At 48.5% G+C, this 20,062-nt stretch overlaps 1 protein-coding gene across 1 annotated transcript; it reads left to right on the top strand.

Moving 5' to 3' along the window:
• Nucleotides 1-326: 326 nt before the first annotated feature.
• On the top strand, nucleotides 327-20,062 carry Lipc (lipase C, hepatic type). Its single transcript, XM_048332051.1, has 8 exons — nucleotides 327-362; nucleotides 1,332-1,514; nucleotides 1,996-2,113; nucleotides 3,854-4,087; nucleotides 8,215-8,457; nucleotides 15,397-15,514; nucleotides 17,097-17,303; nucleotides 19,948-20,062. Exons 1-8 carry the CDS (start codon nucleotides 342-344, stop codon nucleotides 20,060-20,062), a joined length of 1,239 nt encoding a protein of 412 aa, XP_048188008.1. The 5' UTR covers nucleotides 327-341.

The following is a 20,062-nucleotide window of genomic DNA, read 5'->3' as shown; positions in this document are numbered from 1 at the left end:
TCTCCCCCACTGCACTGTATTGGGTCTCCTGAAGTCCTACTTTCCTTCATGTCATAATTCCACAATGAACAGTGGTCCCCCAAACTGCTGATCTCCAGTTCCTTACAGGGACCTCTCTGGCCATTCTTTGAGGGGGGTGGGGGGCACAGGGCTGGCAAAGGCAGAACAGGTGTCAGGCTGAGCATTGTCCCCATCTTTCTATTGCAGAGCCATTGGTGCTGCAGGAAACCAAGACCAGATTCCTGCTCTTCCAAAAGGAGGGGGCCCAGGAGTGTGAGCTCCTGCTACACCACCCCGAGTCACTGCAGAACTGCAACTTCAACTCCTCCTGGCCTCTGGCGATGATTGTCCATGGGTGGTCGGTAAGAAACACTGGGCTGCCTGGCCTTTTCCTCTTCATTTTGCCTTGGCTTTTACTTCCTAGTACAGAGTTTGAATTCAGCACTTCACACTTGCTAGGCAAGCTTGAGCCAGACCCAGACTTCTAGCCCTGTTTCGTTTTCGTTACTTTTCAGATGGAGGTATTCCTTGATTTCTTTTCCTGGCCAGTCTCAGGCCTGAATTTTCCATCTCTTAAGTTGATGGGGTCACAGGTGTGAACCACCACACCCAGCTTGACAGTTAAGATGAGTGCTGGTGGCTCAGGCCTCACGCCTGTAATCCTAACTACTCAGGAGGCTGAGATCTGAGGATCCCTGCTCAAAGCCAAACCCGACAGGAAAGTCCATGAGACTCTCACTTTCAATTAAATACCAAAAAGCTGGAAGTAGAGGTGTGACTTAAGTGGCAGAGCTTCAGCCTTGAGTGAAAAAGCTAAGAGATAGGATGCAGGCCCTGAGTCCAAGCCCTAGTACCAGCACAGGAAAGAAAGAAAGGAAGGAAGGAGAAAGAGAGAGAAAGAAAGAGAAAAAGGGAGAGTGGAAGAGAGAAGATAAGGAGAAAGGGAGGGGGGAGGAAGGAAATAAGAAAGATAGAAGGAAGGGAGAAAAGAAAATTAAAGTTAAGAAATGAGGAGAAGAACGTTTGTCAGACCTGGAGCTATTTGGGGGTTTGTGAATTCTAGAGCTGGGGATGGGACTGTTCCTTAGTGGGTGGGGCCAGGATGCTGCTGACTGATACATAGGCAAGACCCACAGTTAGAGCTCTCCCAGCCCAGATGGCTGAGGATGGGGCTGAGAAACCCCATGTGGAGGAGCCCTTCCTCTTGGGGAGAACAATCCAGCATTGTGCAAAAGCAGGAGGCGGAAGAGGGGTGCCCAGGAAGAACTGAAACGAGCCCCATCCGCCTGGTGCCCTCTTGGGGATGCTAATGGCCTGTGGCCTGCCCTCAGTTGGATGGCAAGATAGAGACCTGGATGCGGCAGATGGCAGCTGCGCTGAAATCTGGGTTGGCCGAGCCAGTGAATGTGGTGCTGGTGAACTGGATCCCGCTGGCTCATCAGTCTTATCCCATCGCCGTTCTTAACACCCGCCTTGCGGGCCAGGACATAGCGACTCTGCTCAAGTGGCTGGAGGTAAGCCCTAACTCCAAGAGCACCCAGATAGGACACCCCCCCTCCCCTAATGCTCACACATCTCCTATGACTCCCTCCTGGTGGACCCACCTCCCTGCTCACCTGTTTGTACATGCAAAGGGATCCAACCACATCCTGCAAATGTTCAACCCCCTCCCTGCCATATATATGATCATTGCCCCTTGGGCACCAGTTCCAGGTGGAAACCTCCCTCTCTCATAGGCAAGAAGCCCTCCCTCCAAGAAAAGGCAAGCTAGACTCCCCCCCCTCAGGGGGCAGAGCTCTGAGGGGACAGAGTCAGTGAGACGAGAAATCAGCTTCAAATGTGGAATATCAATCATGATGACAGCTCATTTGTGAGTCTCTCACATCCCAGCGAAGATTCCAGAACTAGCAGAAACACCTCACCAACACTACCACCACCACACACCCTCATCTAAACCAGCTTCCTCCCACACTCTCCTTGCCCACTGTCTTCCAGGAAACTGTGGGCCTTTCTCGAAGCAAGGTTCACCTCATTGGGTTCAGCCTGGGTGCCCACGTCTCAGGATTCGCAGGCAGCTACATCGGGGGAAAGCACAAAATTGGGAGGATCACAGGTAACTGTGGCTGAGAGCTCACCTGCTGTGAACCCCGTGCCCTCTCTGGGAGTCAGGAAAATACCTGCCTCCCCCCCAAAATCAAGTCTCTTTATTAAGACACCCCACTTCTCTAATGTGTGAAAACATGGTAAGGGGGCTGCCTCTCTTCACTGTACTCAAGTATGGCCAATGATGGCCTCAATTCTGTTGACAGGCCTTGTAGGCGTGCCAAGTGGTGCAAAGTACACTTTCTGCTCACTCATGCAACAATAAAGTGGGGTTTTGTGTGTGTGTGTGTGTGTGTGTGTGTGTGTGTGTGTGTGTGTGTGTATGTATGTGTGTATGCTTGTTCTGGGGCTTGAACTTGGGGCCTGAGTGCTGTCCCTTAGCTTTTTCACTCTAGGCTAGCACTCTACCACTTGAGCTACAGCTCTGCTTCTAGCTTCTTGCTAGTTAATAGAAGATAAGAGTCTAATGGATTTGTCTGCCCAAGCTGGCTTTGAACTGTGATCCTCAGGTCTCAGCCTCCTGAGTGGCTAGGATCACAGTCATGAGCCACTGAGCGGCTAACTAAAAGTTTGTATTTTCATGTGAAAACAAAATAAGAGAATAATGGCAGACACAGAAACGGAGTCCATTTGTCATTATGAAAATGCATTTTCTCACCCTTTCTTTTCTGCTTCTTTGTCTTTGTCTTGCACATGCCAGGAAGCCTGCAACTGCTTTACCATGACCCTTCTTACGGTGTCTCATAGCTCTCATCCAGAAAGCAGGCCCACCGGTTGGGTCAGAATTTACCAAGTTGGTCACAGGCCTGAGCCCCAGGCCTTTGATCACATCTGGCACAGTTAGCCAAGCCAGTCATCTCTGGGACAGCAGGGGGTTAACAAGATAAGATTATCATTTAATCAACCCAGAGAAGAAAGGAATGGGAGGGGGGGAGGAGATACACCAAGGCTGTGGGCAGAGCTAGGAGACCAGTGAGCTCTCTTGGCAGCCCTCTGTCAATCAATCCTTCTCCCCACTCCCCACGGAGGTGGCAGCCAGGGCACCAATGGGTCCTCCAGAGACTGCAGAGGAGGAAAGATGAGGAAAATCCTTGGGTGCATAAACGTGACCCACGTCAGCGTGGGGTTGCTGTTTGTCTCATGCAAACACATCGGTCTCTTACTTGGCCCAGTGCTTTGGACAGCCAGATTCGCTCCCATTTTCACCCTAGAACAGTGGTATCCTAAGGCAGTGCTGGACCTTGCAACACAATGACATTCATGTAGGAGAAGAGCCAGCTTGGTTTAAGGAAGTGATTGACAGCGTACAGTCAGATAAGTTCTTCCTTTACTGGATGGGCTAGAATTTCATCTCATATAAGAACACATTGAGATCTTGTGGGGGGTTTCTCAAGTAGCTTGAGAGTGACTTAAAGTCAGTTTTCTTTTCTGTTTTGCCAGTCCTGGGGCTTGAACTCAGGCCTGAGCACTGTCCTGAGCTTCTTTTGTTCAAGGCTAGCACTCTGCCACTTGAGCCACAGCGCCACTTCTGGACTTTTCTATGTATGTGGAGCTGAGGAATCGAACCCAGGGCTTCATCCATGCTAGGCAAGCACTCTACTGCTAAGCCACATTCCCAGCCAAAGTTGGTTTTCATAACCAAGCATCTACTTTTTGTGTGTGCATGCCAGTACTGAGGTTTGGACTCAGATGTGGGCACTGTCTCCTCCCTCCTGGGTTCCCCCTAACCTTGGCCTTACTCTCCCACCAGGGTTGGATGCCGCGGGCCCTTTGTTTGAGAAAAAGCCCCCCCAAGATCGCCTTTCTCCAGACGATGCCAACTTTGTGGATGCCATTCACACCTTTACGAAGAAGTACGTGGGCATGAGAATAGGCTTCCAAGAGCCCATCGGGCATTATGATTTCTACCCCAATGGGGGCACCCAGCAGCCTGGATGCCACATCCTGGAAATGTACAAACACATAGGCCTGCAAGGCTTGAAAGGTGAGTAAGTCCACGTGGCCAAGAAGGAAGGTAGCCTGCTTCCCTGGGCGGTCCGAGGCCTGTGGAAGCCTTTGGCATCTATCAACCACAGGGCCTGGGAGAGCGTAGCCAAGGTTGGGCCAAGGGCATGCTCAGCCATGCCTCTCAGAGAGCGGGCTTGTGGGAGAGGGCAAGCTGGTCCCCACATGGTTCCCCAAAAAGCCCCATACTAAGAAGACACCCCCCCACCCCCGCCCAGGACCAAGGGAGAGCTCCATCAGGATCTGTCAGCTCTCTCCTGCTCACTTGACCGATAGTAGTTAGTTAGTTCTGTTTCTCTAGAAGTTTCCTCACTCAGGGGTTTCCTCTATTCTGAGCCACAGAGGCATTGTCAGACATAGGCCATCTCTTCCTAATTTCTGGTTTTACACGAAAAGGACACACAAGAGTCCTGTCCTACTAGGCAGGCTTGGACTGTATTCTTCCAGAGTGAAGTTCTGCTACTAATCTGTCCTTGCATCCTTTACCTGAGGGCAGAAATGGAGGTGGTATGACCCAGTGTGGGATCCCACTCATCTCCCAAGTCCCCCCGACTCAGACATTAGCACCCAGATCGATCACCAGTTATAGGATTAAGGAACACAACTTCATGCCAGACACCAGTGCCTCACGCCTGTAATCCCAGCTCTTCAGGAAGCTGAGACCTAAGGATCACGGTTCAAAGCCAGCCTCGACAGGAAAGTCCATGAGACTCTTGACTCCAGTTGACCACCAAAAAAGTCAGAAATGGAGCTGTGGCTGAAGTGGTAGAGCACTAGCCTTGAGCCCTGAGTTCAAGCCCCAGGACACACACACACACACACACACACACACACACACACACACACACATCGTACTGATCACTTACCACAGGCCGTCTGCATTTCTCCTTATTTTAAAAAACATTGCCCTATTGGAGGCATCCTCACTCACTGACTGTAAGCCAGCTGCAGACCCCCGCCCCCTCCCCTTACCCCATCATCCAAAGTCCCCCGAGAACACGCGCTTTGGGACACTTACGTCACCCCTCTCGCCTCTCCAATATCAGAGTGACCTTCACGCTCCACATCGTGTCATTTTGGCCAGACTCCCAGACTTCTGCCTGCCCAGGCCTGACAGCCTTCTGAGAACTCCCCCCCCCACCTCTATTATCATGGCTTACATCTCTCCTGGGTCACCCCAGCCTCCCTGAGCTCTGGTCACCCACAGTTCCCAGTTGACCACCCAGCCTTCCTTTCAGATCTCCACAGACCCCCCGGGACGGGGTTGGTAAGCAATCTCCAGATGTGCCATTCCATGCCCAGCTCCAGAATGCAGATGCAGTGTTTGCATTCAGGGAAAAGGGTGGGGGGTTCTGGTTTCGTCACCCCTGTGTTTAAGGTGCTTTCCCCAGGCTGTGTGACTCTTCCAGCTACACTTGGACAGAAGGCAACCTAAGAATGGCTTGCCATTTTTTTTTCCGCCTGCTGAGCGAGCCACAAATGAGTCTTTGAGACTCAGTTTCCTCTCAGAGCAGCTGCCTGGGAGGAAGATGGAGTTGGGCCTGGAAAGGATAAGTAAGTAGAGACAAGGGGCCTCAGGAGCTGATGTGACTGCTCTTGGCATTTAGCCTCTAAACACTCAGAGAGTTGGGTATGGGGGCTTGAGCCTGTAAACCTAGTGACTTGGGAGGCAGAGATCAGAGAACCCTAGTTCAAGGCCAACCTAGAAATAAAGGTTTGGGAGACTCTCTCAAGCAACATGTGGGTATAGTAGCACACTCCTACTATCCCAGCATCAGGGAGAAGTGGCTTTCAGCAAAGTAACCTGGGCTCTACCTTTCCATTCGGTTCTTTGCATGCCTTTGCTGTGTCTTCTCAACATTTCTTTTTTTTTTTTTGGCCAGTCCTGGGCCTTGGACTCAGGGCCTGAGCACTGTCCCTGGCTTCTTCCCGCTCAAGGCTAGCACTCTGCCACTTGAACCACAGCGCCCCTTCTGGCCGTTTTCTGTATATGTGGTGCTGGGGAATCGAACCTAGGGCCTGGTGTATCCGAGGCAGGCACTCTTGCCACTAGGCTATATCCCCAGCCCCTCTTCTCAACATTTCTTGAGACGAATGTTCTAGAGACTTAGGTTAAGGATTAGAGAGTATTTTTTAACATTTCTTGTTATTGTTAAATTGATGTACAGAAGGGTTACAGTCACCTAAGTCAGGTAAAGAGTATATTTCTTTGTGGACAATGTCACCCTTCCTTCACTCTCTCCTAGTTTCCCCTCCCCCATCCTCACCCACAAGCTGTATAGTTCATTTTCCACATAGTGTCTAATGAATACCACTGCTGCATTTGTTCACCCTTTATCCCACCATTTCTCTACCCCCCACCCTCCCAAAGACAGATAAATGAACAAACAAGACAAAAAGGATGGACTGGGAATATGGCCTAGTGGCAAGAGTGCTTGCCTCCTATACATGAAACCCTGGGTTCGATTCCCCAGCACCACGTATATAGAAAACAGCCAGAAGTGGCGCTGTGGCTCAAGTGGCAGAGTGCTAGCCTTGAGCAAAGAGAAGCCAGGGACAGTGCTCAGGCCCTGAGCCCAAGGCCCAGGACTGGAAAAAAATAAATAAATAAAGACAAAAAGGAAAGAAAACAAAACAGCAACAAAGGACAAAAAAAATCTTGTTTCCATTTCCCAGAGTTCATTTGAAAGTATTTTTTTTAAGGCTAAAAGAAAATCACACTAGCCAGGTGCTGGTGGCTCCCATCTGTAATCCCAGCTATTCAGGAGGCTGAGATCTGAGGATCACAGGTTGAAGCCAGCCCGAGCAGGAAACTCCATGAGACTCTTATGTCTAATAAACTACTCAAAAAAGCTGGAAGTGGGGCTGGGGATATAGCCTAGTGGCAAGAGTGCCTGCCTCGGATACACCAGGCCCTAGGTTCGATTCCCCAGCACCACATATACAGAAAACGGCCAGAAGCGGCGCTGTGGCTCAAGTGGCAGAGTGCTAGCCTTGAGCGGGAAGAAGCCAGGGACGGTGCTCGGGCCCTGAGTCCAAGGCCCAGGACTGGCCAAAAAAAAAAAAAAAAAAAAAAAGCTGGAAGTGGGCTGGGGATATGGCCTAGTGGCAAGAATGCTTGCCTTGTATATATGAGGCCCTGGGTTCAATTCCCCAGCACCACATATACAGAAAATGGCCAGAAGTGGCGCTGTGGCTCAAGTGGCAGAGTGCTAGCCTTGAGCAAAAAGAAGCCAGGGACAGTGCTCGGGCCCTGAGTCCAAGGCCCAGGACTGGCCAAAAAAAAAAAAAAAACAAAAACAAAAAAAAGCTGAAAGTGGCGCTGTGGCTCAAGTGGTAGAGTGCTAGCCTTGAGCAAAAGAAGCTCAGGGACAGCACCCAGACCTTGAGTTCAAGCCCCAAGACTGGCAAAAAAAAAAAAAAAATCACACCAGAAAGCCCAGATGCTAGTGGCTCACACCTGTTATCTTAGCTACTCAAGAGGCTGAAATATGAGGATCATGGTTCCAAGCCAGCCTGGGCAGAAAAGTTTGTGGGACTCTTATCTCCAATGAACTACCAAAAAGCTGGAAATGGAGGTGTGGCTCAAGTGGTAGAGCACCATCCCTGGGTGAAAAAACCGAAGGAGAGCATGAGGCCCTGAGTTCAAGCCCCAGTACTGGTGGTGCGTGCATGCACACGCACAGGTGCGCGCGCGCGCGCACACACACACACACACACACACACACAGAAAGTTATTTGTTGACCCATCTTAGACTAGAATCTTCCCTCCATAATTCTAGGAAGCTTAATTACAATGTTTTAGTTTTCTCTCTTGGGTTTCCTGTGCCTTTCCCGTGGCTCATGGCTAACTTCTATATCCATCAGTGACATTTGGTTTCCATGGAAACACCTCTCCCCTGACCCTGACATTAGACGCTGGAGAGGGATCCACCGCCACATCTCTCTGTTGTGCTGGGGGAGGAGGGGATGACCTTAGCCACGTCTCCTGCCCTGTGCATGGGCTGCTGCTGCTAACCTGCTGTGTGGCCAGAAGCAAGAGGACCCTTTGAACGGAGGCCACTTGGGGTCTAGAGGTGATCATGCCTTTTTTATCCTATGTTCTAGGCATTCTCAAGACCTTAAAATGTTCCCACGAGAGGGCGGTGCACCTGTTCATCGACTCCCTGAAGCACAACGACCAGCAGATGATAGGCTACCAGTGCACGGACATGGAGCGCTTCAAACAGGGCCTGTGCCTCCACTGCAGGAAGGGCCGTTGCAACACGATGGGGTACCACATCCGCCAGGACCGGCCCAGCAAGAGCAGGAAGCTCTTCCTCATCACCCAAGCCCAGTCCCCCTTCAAAGGTGAGATCTTGGGGGGGGGGGGAGAACTGGCGTCTTGGGGGTTCCAAAAAGCAGCACAGGCTCCAGGTAGCAAACGTTTTGCCTTATCTCCTTTCCCAATGATATGCTACCTGGCTGCCAAGGGCTGGAGAAGAATCCTCGATAGCTTCTGGAATGATCAGCCTTGGGGTGTATCCATTGGTCTAGATCCAGTTTCCTGGTCCCTTACGGTGTTAGATGCAGAAGCTCCACCCCACCCCAGCAGTAATGTGGCCCACAATGTTCATTGTCCAGGATCATGGAAGGTCTCCAACCTAGAACCCAGCCCTTTCCCTTTCAGTCCTCCCTGAGGTTCGAATCTAGGGAATCTTAAACCAGGTGAGGCTCAAGTGCTCAAGCACTAGACTTGCGTGTGTAAGCCAAATGAGCCAGGCACTAGTGGCTCACACCTGTAATCCTAGTTACCCAGGAGGCTGAAATCTGATCATCATTCAAAGCCAGCCCAGGCAGGAAAGTCTGTGTGACTCTTATCTCCAGTTAACCACCAGAAAACTGGAAGTGGTACTGTGGCTCAAAGTGGTAGAGCACTAGCTTTGAGTGCAAAAGCTCAGAGACAGCACCCAAACCCTGAGTTCAAGCCCCAGGACCAACCAAAAAAAGCCAAAGGAGAGCACTAGGCCATAAGGTCAAGCCCCAATACTAACCCATCTCCCCTGCCCCCCCAACCCAAAGCAAAAAAGAACCAAAAATCCAGTTCTTCGCACGAGCCTGGTTCAAAGACAGCCTGGGAAGGAAAGTTTGTGAGACACGTCTCCAATGAACTACCAAAAAGCTGGCAATGGAGGTATGGCTCAAGTGGTAAAACACCATCCTTGAGTGAAAAGGCTAAAGGAGGAGAGCATAAGGGCCACATGTGTGATGGATGCATCCAAAAGCAGAGAAATAAAAGCAGCACCACCTTGCACAATAAAACAAAACCAAAAACCCTGTTGGTGGGTGTGGCTGGCATGAAGCCTTTCATCTTGGCCACGTAACTCTGCCATGATCATCTATGGCCTAAGCTGCAAACCTCTATGTGGCCACCGCTCGCATTTTGATGACTACATGTAGATTCTTAAAACAGAGCACTTTGGCAAACCTTGGTGGGCAGTAAAGGCCCAGTGGGTATTTTTCAAAGGCGTATAATTGTGTCCCTTCTTTTAGTACAGGATTTGGTTTGGCAAGATAAATCTGGCCTTTCCATTACAGCTTCATAGGGAATGACTAGCTTCACTCCCTTCCGGCTGGCTCCCAGGATGAGTGCTCCAAAACCATCAAAGGATCTATTTTCTACTCCTGAACTTGCCCCACAGCTGTACCCCACAACTATGGCAAGGAATGAGACACAGAGACATATGAATCACGCCCCCCCCCCACCGCCTTTTCATGGGTTGTACTCTCCAGAGAAAGGCTTCCAAGCTTGAGGGCCATTCTGAAACAAGAAAGAAGGAAACTGCTCAGTATTAAGTCACGCCTACATTAATGTGATCATCAGGGGAGCTCGATGAGGTAACTGGGTGTGTGGAGGGGATGTTGGTGAATGGTCCTTACAGGCACTTTGCCCAGACACCATGATGGATGTGTTGTCATAGCAACTGGGAGAAACAGAGACAGAAAGACAAAAGGTGAAGAGGGAGCCCACACTCTTCTGTAAAGGCACTGAGATTCGCCGAGGTTGGAGCACCCTCCCAAGGAGTGGCAGTGCAGATGTTCTTCACAGCTGGCTCGGGCATCTAAGCCCTGGCTCTTGGCATTCATGGCCTTAAAGTACAGGACCTCGCCCAGTCCCTGAGTGAACTTGGTTCTCCATGACCAGCTGTGTCATCCTGTCTCTCTCCTCACCTCTTTCTACTCACACTTGCTCTTCTTGGCTCTCTGCTTCTTCCAGGGCTCCCCTTACCTGCACTTGATCCCCAAGCCCTGAGCCTCACCCACGCACCCCCAAACTCATTTCTGTTGCTCACCCCAGCTAAGCAGAGTGCACTGTCCCTCTGTCGGTGAGGCAACCGGTAGGCTGTCGTTTAAGAACTCACCTATCTCCTGCTTTTCTCAGCGGAACCTTCTCTGTGGGAGGTTTTTACTGGCTTCCAGGAAAAGTTCCAGAAGAACCTTTGAGAAACTTAAGATTGGGATAAGGGAATATTGAGAACCTTGGCTTTGCTGCCCAACTACCTATGAAACTTTGACCCGGTGTCAAAATCTATACAAAATCTGTGGCTCACGCGTGTAACCCCAACTATTCAGGAGGCTAAGATGTAAAGATTGTGGTTCAAAGCCAGCCCAGAAAGACAAATGTATGAGACTCTCCAGTTAACCAACAAAAAGCCAGAAGTGGAAGTGTGGGTCAAGTAGTAGAATAATCATCCTTCAGGGAAAAAGTTGTGGGACAGTGCTCAGGCTTTGAGTTTAAGCCTGGAGCTGGTAGGCAAGCAGTCTCAGAATATCCATGTAAATGGGCTGCGCTGTTAAACTCAGGGGGTGGCCTCCAGGATAATGACAGAAGATGCTGACAAAACCCCCCATGCCCCTTTCCTTCCCCTGCACCTGCTCCGGCCTAACACGTTCAGCCCCCAACACTGCCTGCCTCTTATCCATCCATTACAATACACCACATCATATGGTCATGACCCTGAGTTACCTGGAAGTTAGAAGCACTTGAACTCAAGAAACCCAGACATAAGAAAACTCAAGAGATACCATTTCCTTTATGTCCACGAGAGAAAAATGCACACACAGAGGGTGGGGAAAAAGGCCTTTGTTAAAATATCACAATGAGGAAGAAGGTCATAAGATCTCCCAAAGCCAATAACTCATGATTCACAGAGAGAGGGAGAGAGAAAAAGAGACAGAGAGAGAGAGAGAGAGAGAGAGAGAGAGAGAGAGAGAGAGAGAGAACAACAAAACACTCTCTTTTCATAAACTCCCATAGTGGCTGAGTGTACAAACACCAAATATTTTTTTCTTTATTAAATAGCATCAGCTAGGTCCCTGCAGGATTAGAATCCAGGATTTTTCATGGTAAGGGGGCTCTCCCCTACCCCATCCCCATTTCTGCTATGAATGCAGTCGCCTGCTCTTATTCTGGGTCAATGGATTCTTTCGTGCCTTTCATCTTTAAAATCTAAAATCATTTCTCCTGCCAGAACTCCAACAAGCACGCTTGACTCTTGACAGTCACACGATCAAAAGCATCCCCCCCCCACTTATCCTAATTAAACACGGTGTAAGGTAAAAGCGAGAGACATCACACGCTCTCTCCCTTAATCTTTGTAATAGCATCACAGGTTTGCGGTTTGTTTGGTTTCTTTTTTTCAGGGGAAAAATGCTTACACAGATCAAAATAAGAGCAGACAATCAGTTCTTAATACTGCAGGCCTTTTCATGTTGAAAAAGAAATTTTAGCTCGAGATTCCCCCACGTGACTATTCTGCAATAGCAGCTTAGCCGGCTTCTTGCATGGACCTGGGTTTTATTGGCTTGAGGAATTTTTGTCCATCATGGGCCTTGAACTCAGGGCCTGGGCGCTGTCCCCGAGCTCTTTTGCTCAAGGCCAGTGCTCTACCACTTTGAGCCACAGTACCACTTCCAATTTTCTGGTGGTTCATTGGAGAGAAGAGTCTCATGGACTTCCCTGCCTGGGCTGGCTTTGAACCATGATCCTCAGATCTCAGCCTCCTGAGTAGCTAGGATGACAGCTGTGAGCCACCAGCACACAGTATTTTTTTTTGTAAAGAAACACGCCTGTTTAAGAGGGCACCCTGGCCTCCACCCTGCCCGTTTGGCCCTCTGTGAGCGCCAGGGTGCCGCTCGCTCAGCCTCCCCACAGCACGCATGCCTTTGCAGGCTTCAATCCCTACTCAAATCCCATCCCACTGGGGCTTCTCAGGGGCCAGGCAAAGGAAAGGCCTCGCCGTCATCCCAGGCTGACTTGGAATGGTGGAACCGTGTCAGACAAGGAAATCCACTTCCTCTTCCTCTTCTTCACCATCACTTAGGAAAAGGGAAGACAAGATAAGCCCGGGTGGCTCACGCCTGTCACCCTAGCTGCTCAAGAAGCTGACATCTGAGGATTGCAGTTTGAAGCCAGCCCCGGGCAGGAAAGTCTGTGAGACTCTTACCACCAACGAATCCGTGAAAAGCCAGAAGTGGAGCTGTGGTTCAAGTGGTAGAGCACTAGCCTTGAGCACAAAAGCTCAGGGGCAGTGCCTAGGCTCTGAGTTCAAGCCCAAGACTGGCATAAAGGAAAAAGGAAGACAAATGGGCATCTCTAACACACAAAGAGGAAACATTTATCTCCTGCACAAGGATAGATATTACGAAGACATGGAAGGGAGGGAAAGTGGGAGGGAGGGATGGAAGGAGGAAGGGAGGCAGGGCGGAAGGGAGGCCCAGCCACAGGGAGAGATGAAGATGGATGTCACAGTGTCACGCAGGCACTTTGTCCTTGCTTTCTTGGGAAGCAGGTTTGATTGCAACTTTTATTTTCCAATTTGTCTATTCTTCTTTTCTTTTGCCAATATTGAAGCTTGAACTCAGGGCCTCTCACTTGCTAGGTAGATTTTCTACCACCATGAGTCACATACCCCAGCCATTTTTTATTTTATTTATTTTCCAAATGAGGTCTCTCACTTTTGCTCAATTTGTGGGAGATGCACTCCAAGAGATTGCGAGAGGTACAGGCTAAGGCATTGTGGGAGATGCAGCCCAAGGGATTGTGGGAGATGCAGTTCTACTGAGCTGGGAAGAGCAGAGAAGAGAGTGGATGGAGTGCCAGCCCTAGAGATAGCCAAAGAAGATCAGCCGGCATGCTGCTCTACCCACATTTTATTAGGGGAGCAATGGTGAGGTGTGGATAGCTCTTAGTATGGAATGTCGTGCACAGCAGGACCTCAACAAGCAGAAGGTGTTTGTAGCCTTCTTCCCAGTGATAACGAGGGTCTGATACAGTGTGTCCTGTCCCACCAAGTACTCCCTAGATGCCTAGGGGCACGGAGGAGGCTGGGACTTGCAGAAACATGATCACCAATCAGGACTGCTTTCAGAACCTAGGACATGGACAGCGACAAGATGGCTGCAGGCCATCTGAGCTATGTGGACACCTAGGTGCACATTCCTTCCAGCCTGCGGCAGCGCTCAAAGCATCACGCTCCAATCAGCCTTCTTGCTTACAGCTGGCACTCTACCACTTGAACCATACCTCCAGACCAGCTTTTATTTCTTTGTGCCATTGTTGGAGCTTGAACTCAAGGCCTGGGCATTGTCCCTGAGTTTTTTTTGGCTCAAGGCTGGTGCTCTACCATTTGACCCACAGCTTTTTGGTGGTTCATTGGAGATAAGAGTCCCATGGCCTTTCCTGCCCAGGCAGGCTTTGAACCTCAATCCTCAGATCTCAGTAGCTAGGATTACAGGCAGAATACTTTTACTTTCTTTTTAAATGCTTTTCAAAGCTCTTGCTTCTTCCAGTAAGATCCTAATTAAAATACATAGGTGTTTTTTTGTTTTTTTAAGAAAGCATGGATCTTGTAGAAAAGCATAAAAGAGAACAAAATTGCCTCTCTCTGTCTCCAGGGTTACTATTTCTGTGAATTCTCCTCCCTATTTTTGTGCCTGCTGTTACAAAGCTGGTCTCATGTTAGATATACAATTTCATATGGTTTGGGAAATCTTTTTTTTTTTTCCCTTCTCACTTCGAAGCATTGGAGTCTCTCCAAAAATATTGTTTAATGGCTTCATGGGAGTGAATCACATGTTTGGGAGTAGGGAGTCAGGATCAGCTGATTCACTTCTGACTGCCCTTCTTCACTTGTAAACCACATGACACAGATCCAGGGACTTCACGTGGGTCTTGCTTCCTTGCAAAGTGATATAAGAAGGAAAACTAAAGAGGCATCTAACAAAGTGTGTACAGAGAAATGAGGTAACCGAGTAAAGCAATAAACTTGAAATCAATGACCTAGTCAAGTACAAAATGGTAGTTATCAGAATTATAATCATTAGCCAAGTAGGGTAGCGTCCATCTATACAGTCCCAGCTGCTCAAGAGACAGGAGTAGGGGAATCATTTGAGCGCCCAGGATTTCTGAGACAACCTGGGCAGTAAATTAGTCTTGATTACTCCATACATATTTTCTATGGCTGAATAATATTTCTTGTTTATTTTTTCTTAATAATTGCTGTGACATGAAAAAAAAATTGAAATCTTTTTTCACATTTCAACTTGTCTAGTCCCAGTATAAAACATTATAAATTTGAAGCTCTAGAACTAGGGTGTGTGGACGTCTATCCTGGCCGTGCTACTTACAACCAGCTGTGTGGTGCTCAAAAACATCACCTCTCACCAGGCACAGTGGCTCATGCCTAGAATCACAGCTTCTGAAGAGGCAGAGGTTGGGAGGATTGAGGTTCGAGGCTAGTGTAGGAAAAAAACGCTAGCTGGAACCTAAAGCAAAAAGGTCTGGGGACATGGCTCAAGTGGTAGAAGTGCTTGACTAGCAAGTTGCAAGGCTCTGAATTCAAACTCAGTTTAGCACTGCCACAAGAACAACATCCAGTGCCAGTGGCTCACGCCTGAAATCCTAGCTACTCAAGAGGCTGAAACCTGAGAATCGTGGTTTGAAGCCAGCCTATGCAGCAAAGTCTCTGTGAGATTCTTCTCTCCAATTAACCACCAGAACACCGGAAGTGGCACTGGGGCTCAACGTGGTAGAGTGCTAGCCTTGAGTGCAAAGAGCTCAGGGACAGTACCCAGGCCCTGAGTTCAAGCTCGACTTCTGGCACTTGAGGTGCAACTCAAGTGGAGGCCTGAGTTCAAACTTCAGAAAAATAATTAATAAATTAATTCATCTAAAAGAGGAGAATATTTTCAAAAAATTAAATCCTGTATTCTCTCTCTCTCTCTTTCTCTCTCCTTCTCCCTTTCTAGTTAATCACTACCAATTCAAGATCAAATTCATCAATGAAATTGTGAAACCAGTAGAACCGACCTTGAGCATGTCACTGCTTGGAACGAAAGGAGAGAAGCAGAACATCCGGGTCACCCTGTGAGTACATCCGGGTCACTCTTTGGTTGGTGACAACAGGCTTCTTTCTCAATGGGCTCTGGAGAGATTCTACTTCAGGCCACACAGGAGCCATTCTTCCTGGCTGATGTCCACCCCAGCCCCTTGGAACCCTCCTCAGACTTCTGGGGTCACAGACCACCACCACCACCCCCCACTCGCCAGGTGGCACTGCCAGAGTTGGCCATACAAAGAGGAGATTAGGGGACTGGGAATATGGCCTAGTGGTAGAGTCCTTGCCTTATATACATGAAGCCCTGGGTTTGATTCCTCGACACCACATATATAGAAAAAGGCAGAAGTGGCGCTGTGGCTCAAGTGGTAGAGTGCTAGCTGTGAGCAAAAAGAAGCCAGGGACAGTGCTCAGGCCCTGAGTCCAAGCCCCAGGATTGGCAAAAAAAAAAAAGGGGGGGGGGGAGATTAGTCAGGAAGGTGTTGTGAGAACAGAGCAGGTACCCACAAGGCCCCTGGGCATCTTTCTAGTAAGTTCAGGAAACCATGACACTTTTCAGGAAGAGCAAGGAAGAGCCATGCCAGGGAATCCCCCCTCATCTCCCTGCGTCTGGATCCAGCATCCCCTGAACCCTGCTGTGTGGATAACCATTCTCAGGGGGGTCACTCTGGATGGTGGGCAGGGACATCGTCCAGCTGTCCTCTCAATGTTGTGATCCTATAATGTCTTGCAGATTACTGAGTACCTCAAGTCTGGATTTCAGTCCTATTCTAAGTTGGTGCAGCCTTTTTCTAGTAATTTTTTTCTAATACCTTCATGCTGCTTTACTAGAAGTTTCTATTTATAGGGTGGGAGAAGTACTACTAGGGAGAGGAGAGAATGTGTGCCTGAGTTAGTCAGAAGGAGAGAGAGAGAGAGAGAGAGAGAGAGAGAGAGGCTGTCTAAAAGAATTTCCCACACTCTCTCCTGATGGAGATGGTAGAAAGAGAGGGGAGACACTTTTTTTCTAGAAGCAATGAAGACACAGTCCAAGCTGACAAAGTCAACTAGACCCATGAACAGTAAGTTTCAGATGTATTTTGTAATACATGCTAAAACAGAAAACATGGTTTTCCCAACTCTATTATCCAAGAAAACCTCTGTGTGTGTGTGTGTGTGTGTGTGTGTGTGTGTGTGTGTGTGTGTGTGTGCGCGCGCTAGTCCTGGGGCTTAAACTCAGGGTCTGGGCACAGTCCTTGAGCTTTTTTTTTTTTTTTAATTTTTAATTCAAGGCTGGCACCCTATCATTTGAACCACAGTTCCATTTCTAGCTTTTTGGTGATTCCTTGGAGTCTCACAAACTTTCCTGCTCTGGCTGGCTTCGGACCGCGATCCTCAGATCTCAGCCTCCTGAGTAGCTAGATGACAGGCCTGAGCCACAGCGTCCAGCCAGGAAACCCTTCTCAACCTGCTCTGCCTCCCACCATCTTTATTAGTAGTCTATTCAACACCCGTTGAGACCCCTCCCCTCAATAAACCCCCCCAAAACCCATCCCAAGTCAGCCAGGCATCAAATAAACCCATCCGCCACAGTGAGGAGGCTCAGTGTCTGCCTTCCTCCATGTCTTCAAGGGGTGAGCACATCGTCAGCAATAAGACCTACAGCTTCCTCCTCACGCTCGACTTGGATATCGGCGAGCTGAGCATGATCAAGTTCAAGTGGGAAACCAAGAAGGTGTGGACCCAAGTCTGGAACATTATCCGCTGGGGTCCAGCCCACTACAATCCAGGCCTCACTCTGAAGACCATCCAAGCCAAGGTCGGGGATACCCAGCAAAGGTGAGCCACAGTGATTTGCCTCTTACCTGAAGGCACAGGAAGGGAGAATCACTATGCTTTCAAGATCAGGTAAAGCAGGGCACTGGTGGCTCACGCCTATAATCCTACCTACTCAGGAGGCTGAGATGTGAGGATTGTGGTTCGAAACCAGCCTAGGCAGACAAGTCAAGTCCATGAGACTCTTATCTCCAATTAGGCAGCAAAAAACTGTAAGTGTGGGGCTGGGGATATGGCCTAGTGGCAAGAGTGCTTGCCTCGTATACATGAGGCCCTGGGTTCAATTCCCCAGCACCACATATACAGAAAACTGCCAGAAGTGGCGCTGTGGCTCAAGTGGCAGAGTGCTAGCCTTGAGCAAAAAGAAGCCAGGGACAGTGCTCAGGCCCTGAGTCCAAGCCCCAGGACTGGCAAAAAAAAAAACAAAAAAAAACTGTAAGTGGAGCTGTGGCTCAAGGGGTAGAGCAACAGCCTTGAGTGAAAACTCAGCCCAAGATAGTGCTTGTGCCCCGAGTTCAAGCCCAATACTGGGAAAGAAAAGAGAAAAAGAGAGAGAGGAAAAGCAAGAATGGGAGAGAAAGAGAGAAGGAGGGAAGGGAAAGGAAGAAGGGAGGAAGGAAGGGAAGGGAAGGGGAGGGGAGGGGAGGGGAGGGGAGGGAAGGGACTCATCTTCGCAGACCCTGGGGCAGAGGATGGAGTAAAGAGAAGGAAGGGTGGTCCAGCTACTCCCACAGATTTCCCACGGCCTGGAAGGATGCTTAACATTTTGCCATGGCAACCGTACTTTTCTGTAGCTCTGTCTTCTCCATGCTAGGATCATTCTTCGCTTTCCCCGAGGCCTTCTCTATCTCCACCCTTCTGTATTGAGGAAAGTCACCTCCCGTCTCCCATCTTTCTCCACCAGGAAATCCATTTGTCCCTTTGGTTTCTCTTCGCGAGGATGGGATGCCATGCGCTTCCACCCTCTGAACCTCAGGACTCCCTCAGCCAGGTGTCCCTGCCAGGACCCAGCCCGTGGCAGACTTGCGTTCTTATACCTTATATGATCGCATGCTGAGATTTTGCTCTCCCAAGGATACAAGATCCTGGCAACTGCTAAGAGCCCAGTGTGCAGTCTTCCAGCAGATTTTTTTCTTGATGATCAAGCTGAGAAATGACAACTGTTTCTCTCTTGTTCCCTCTTGATTTCTCCCATGTGCTGCTTCAGAGCCAGGTCTCTGAATTCTTAGTGAGAGAACAGTTTCTCTCAGTCTCTGTGGGCATGGTCCAGCAAGGTTGCTGGACAGAGAAACCTGCCATGCACACTCTTGTGCACTCCGAGGGCTTGAAGAAGGAAGAGGAAAGAGACTGGTACCCCGTGGAGGAGACTAAACTAAGTGTTTGTGAACATTATCTTTCCCTAACCTTCCCAGTTACCCTTGGGAGCAGCCCTTGGCTGTACCTGAAAATCACAACAGTTATACAGCTGCCTCACTGTTGATTCACTGGCCATTTGTTTCCATGTCCCATTTCTCCCAGCTCCTTTCTCTTTCAGTCCTGGCCTCTCAGTCCTGTCTGCCCCTGGTCTAGTGGACTTGCAACTTTTAGACATAGCAAGTCATTCCTCAGTTGGGAGAGGTGCTTCCTAAAGGGAAGCCAGGTGCCAGTGGCTCACACCTGTAATCCTAGCTACTCAGGAGGCTGAGATCTAAGAACCACAGGTGAGAGCCAGCACAGGCAAGAAAGTCAGAGAGACTCTTATCTCGCATTAGCCACCCAAAAGTGAAAAGTAGAGCTGTGGTTCAATTGGTAGAGCACAGCCTTGAACAAAAAAGCTAAGGGACAGTGCTCTGGCCCTAATACCAGTGTACACACATAACCCAATCTATAATACTGTCACTAGTCACCATCAGTTTGACCAGAATTTTTAAAAATGGTTAACATCTAGAATTGGTTGCAAGTATAAAGAAATGGACATTCTGAAAAACTAGTAATAATGCACTTTCTAGAAGCTTCCAAGGAAATCACATTCAACTAAAGCTTAGTGAGGGGTCTACCTTATGTCAGGCAACAGACAGAGTGAGCAGAACAAGTCTCATGGAACTTACGTTATTGAAATTTTCATTATGCAAAGAATTGCACTTTATAATAGTTTAAAATATACTTTGATCCAGAATCGTATTTTAGGCATCTATAGATTATTTTTCTGGGTTTTTTATACATGTGCTCTAAAAGTATACACAAAGGATATGAGTATGGAAAATGTTTTTTGCAGTATTATTTCCAAACTATACAGAACACCTCAGTGTCTGTTAACAGGAAAATGCTAATTTCCCTGTGGTACTTCCATACAATGGAATGTTATATTACAGGTTATGAAGAATAAACTAGAGTTATATGTGCTGATATGAATAGGTCTTTTCAAACATGTTTGATGACAAGGGAAAACTGCAGAACATTCAAGCCCTACAACCTATGGCAAAAGAAAAAAAAAGAATTGTTTTCACTAACTTGGGTTTTGTTTTTCTCTGAAGTTCTAAAAGGTATTTTCAAACATAAGAATTTGATCACATGATCAAATACTATTAGTAAAATTTGATAAAGGATCATTTCCATGAGATCTACATGTAAAGCTTAATGCCATGTTTGTTTTATGTTGTCTATTCAGAATGACATTTTGCTCAGAAAATACGAGTAATCCACAACTTCACCCAAACCAAGAGAAAATCTTTGTGAAATGTGAAGAAAACTTGAAAAAAATGAAGCGAAAGAGCAGAACTTAG

Source organism: Perognathus longimembris, chromosome 23, assembly GCF_023159225.1.
Source record: "Perognathus longimembris pacificus isolate PPM17 chromosome 23, ASM2315922v1, whole genome shotgun sequence".
Taxonomy (NCBI): domain Eukaryota; kingdom Metazoa; phylum Chordata; class Mammalia; order Rodentia; family Heteromyidae; genus Perognathus; species Perognathus longimembris.
The sequence above is the reverse complement of the archived record's forward strand: the minus strand, read 5'-3'. Positions and strand labels throughout refer to the sequence as shown.

Excerpts from the sequence above, each read along its gene's own strand:
- Lipc (XM_048332051.1), top strand. The coding sequence starts at position 342 with ATGATTGTCCATGGGTGGTCG. Across the intron at positions 363-1,331 it reads TGATTGTCCATGGGTGGTCG|TTGGATGGCAAGATAGAGAC; the intron begins GTAAGAAACACT and ends GCCTGCCCTCAG. Across the intron at positions 15,515-17,096 it reads CAGAACATCCGGGTCACCCT|GGGTGAGCACATCGTCAGCA; the intron begins GTGAGTACATCC and ends CATGTCTTCAAG.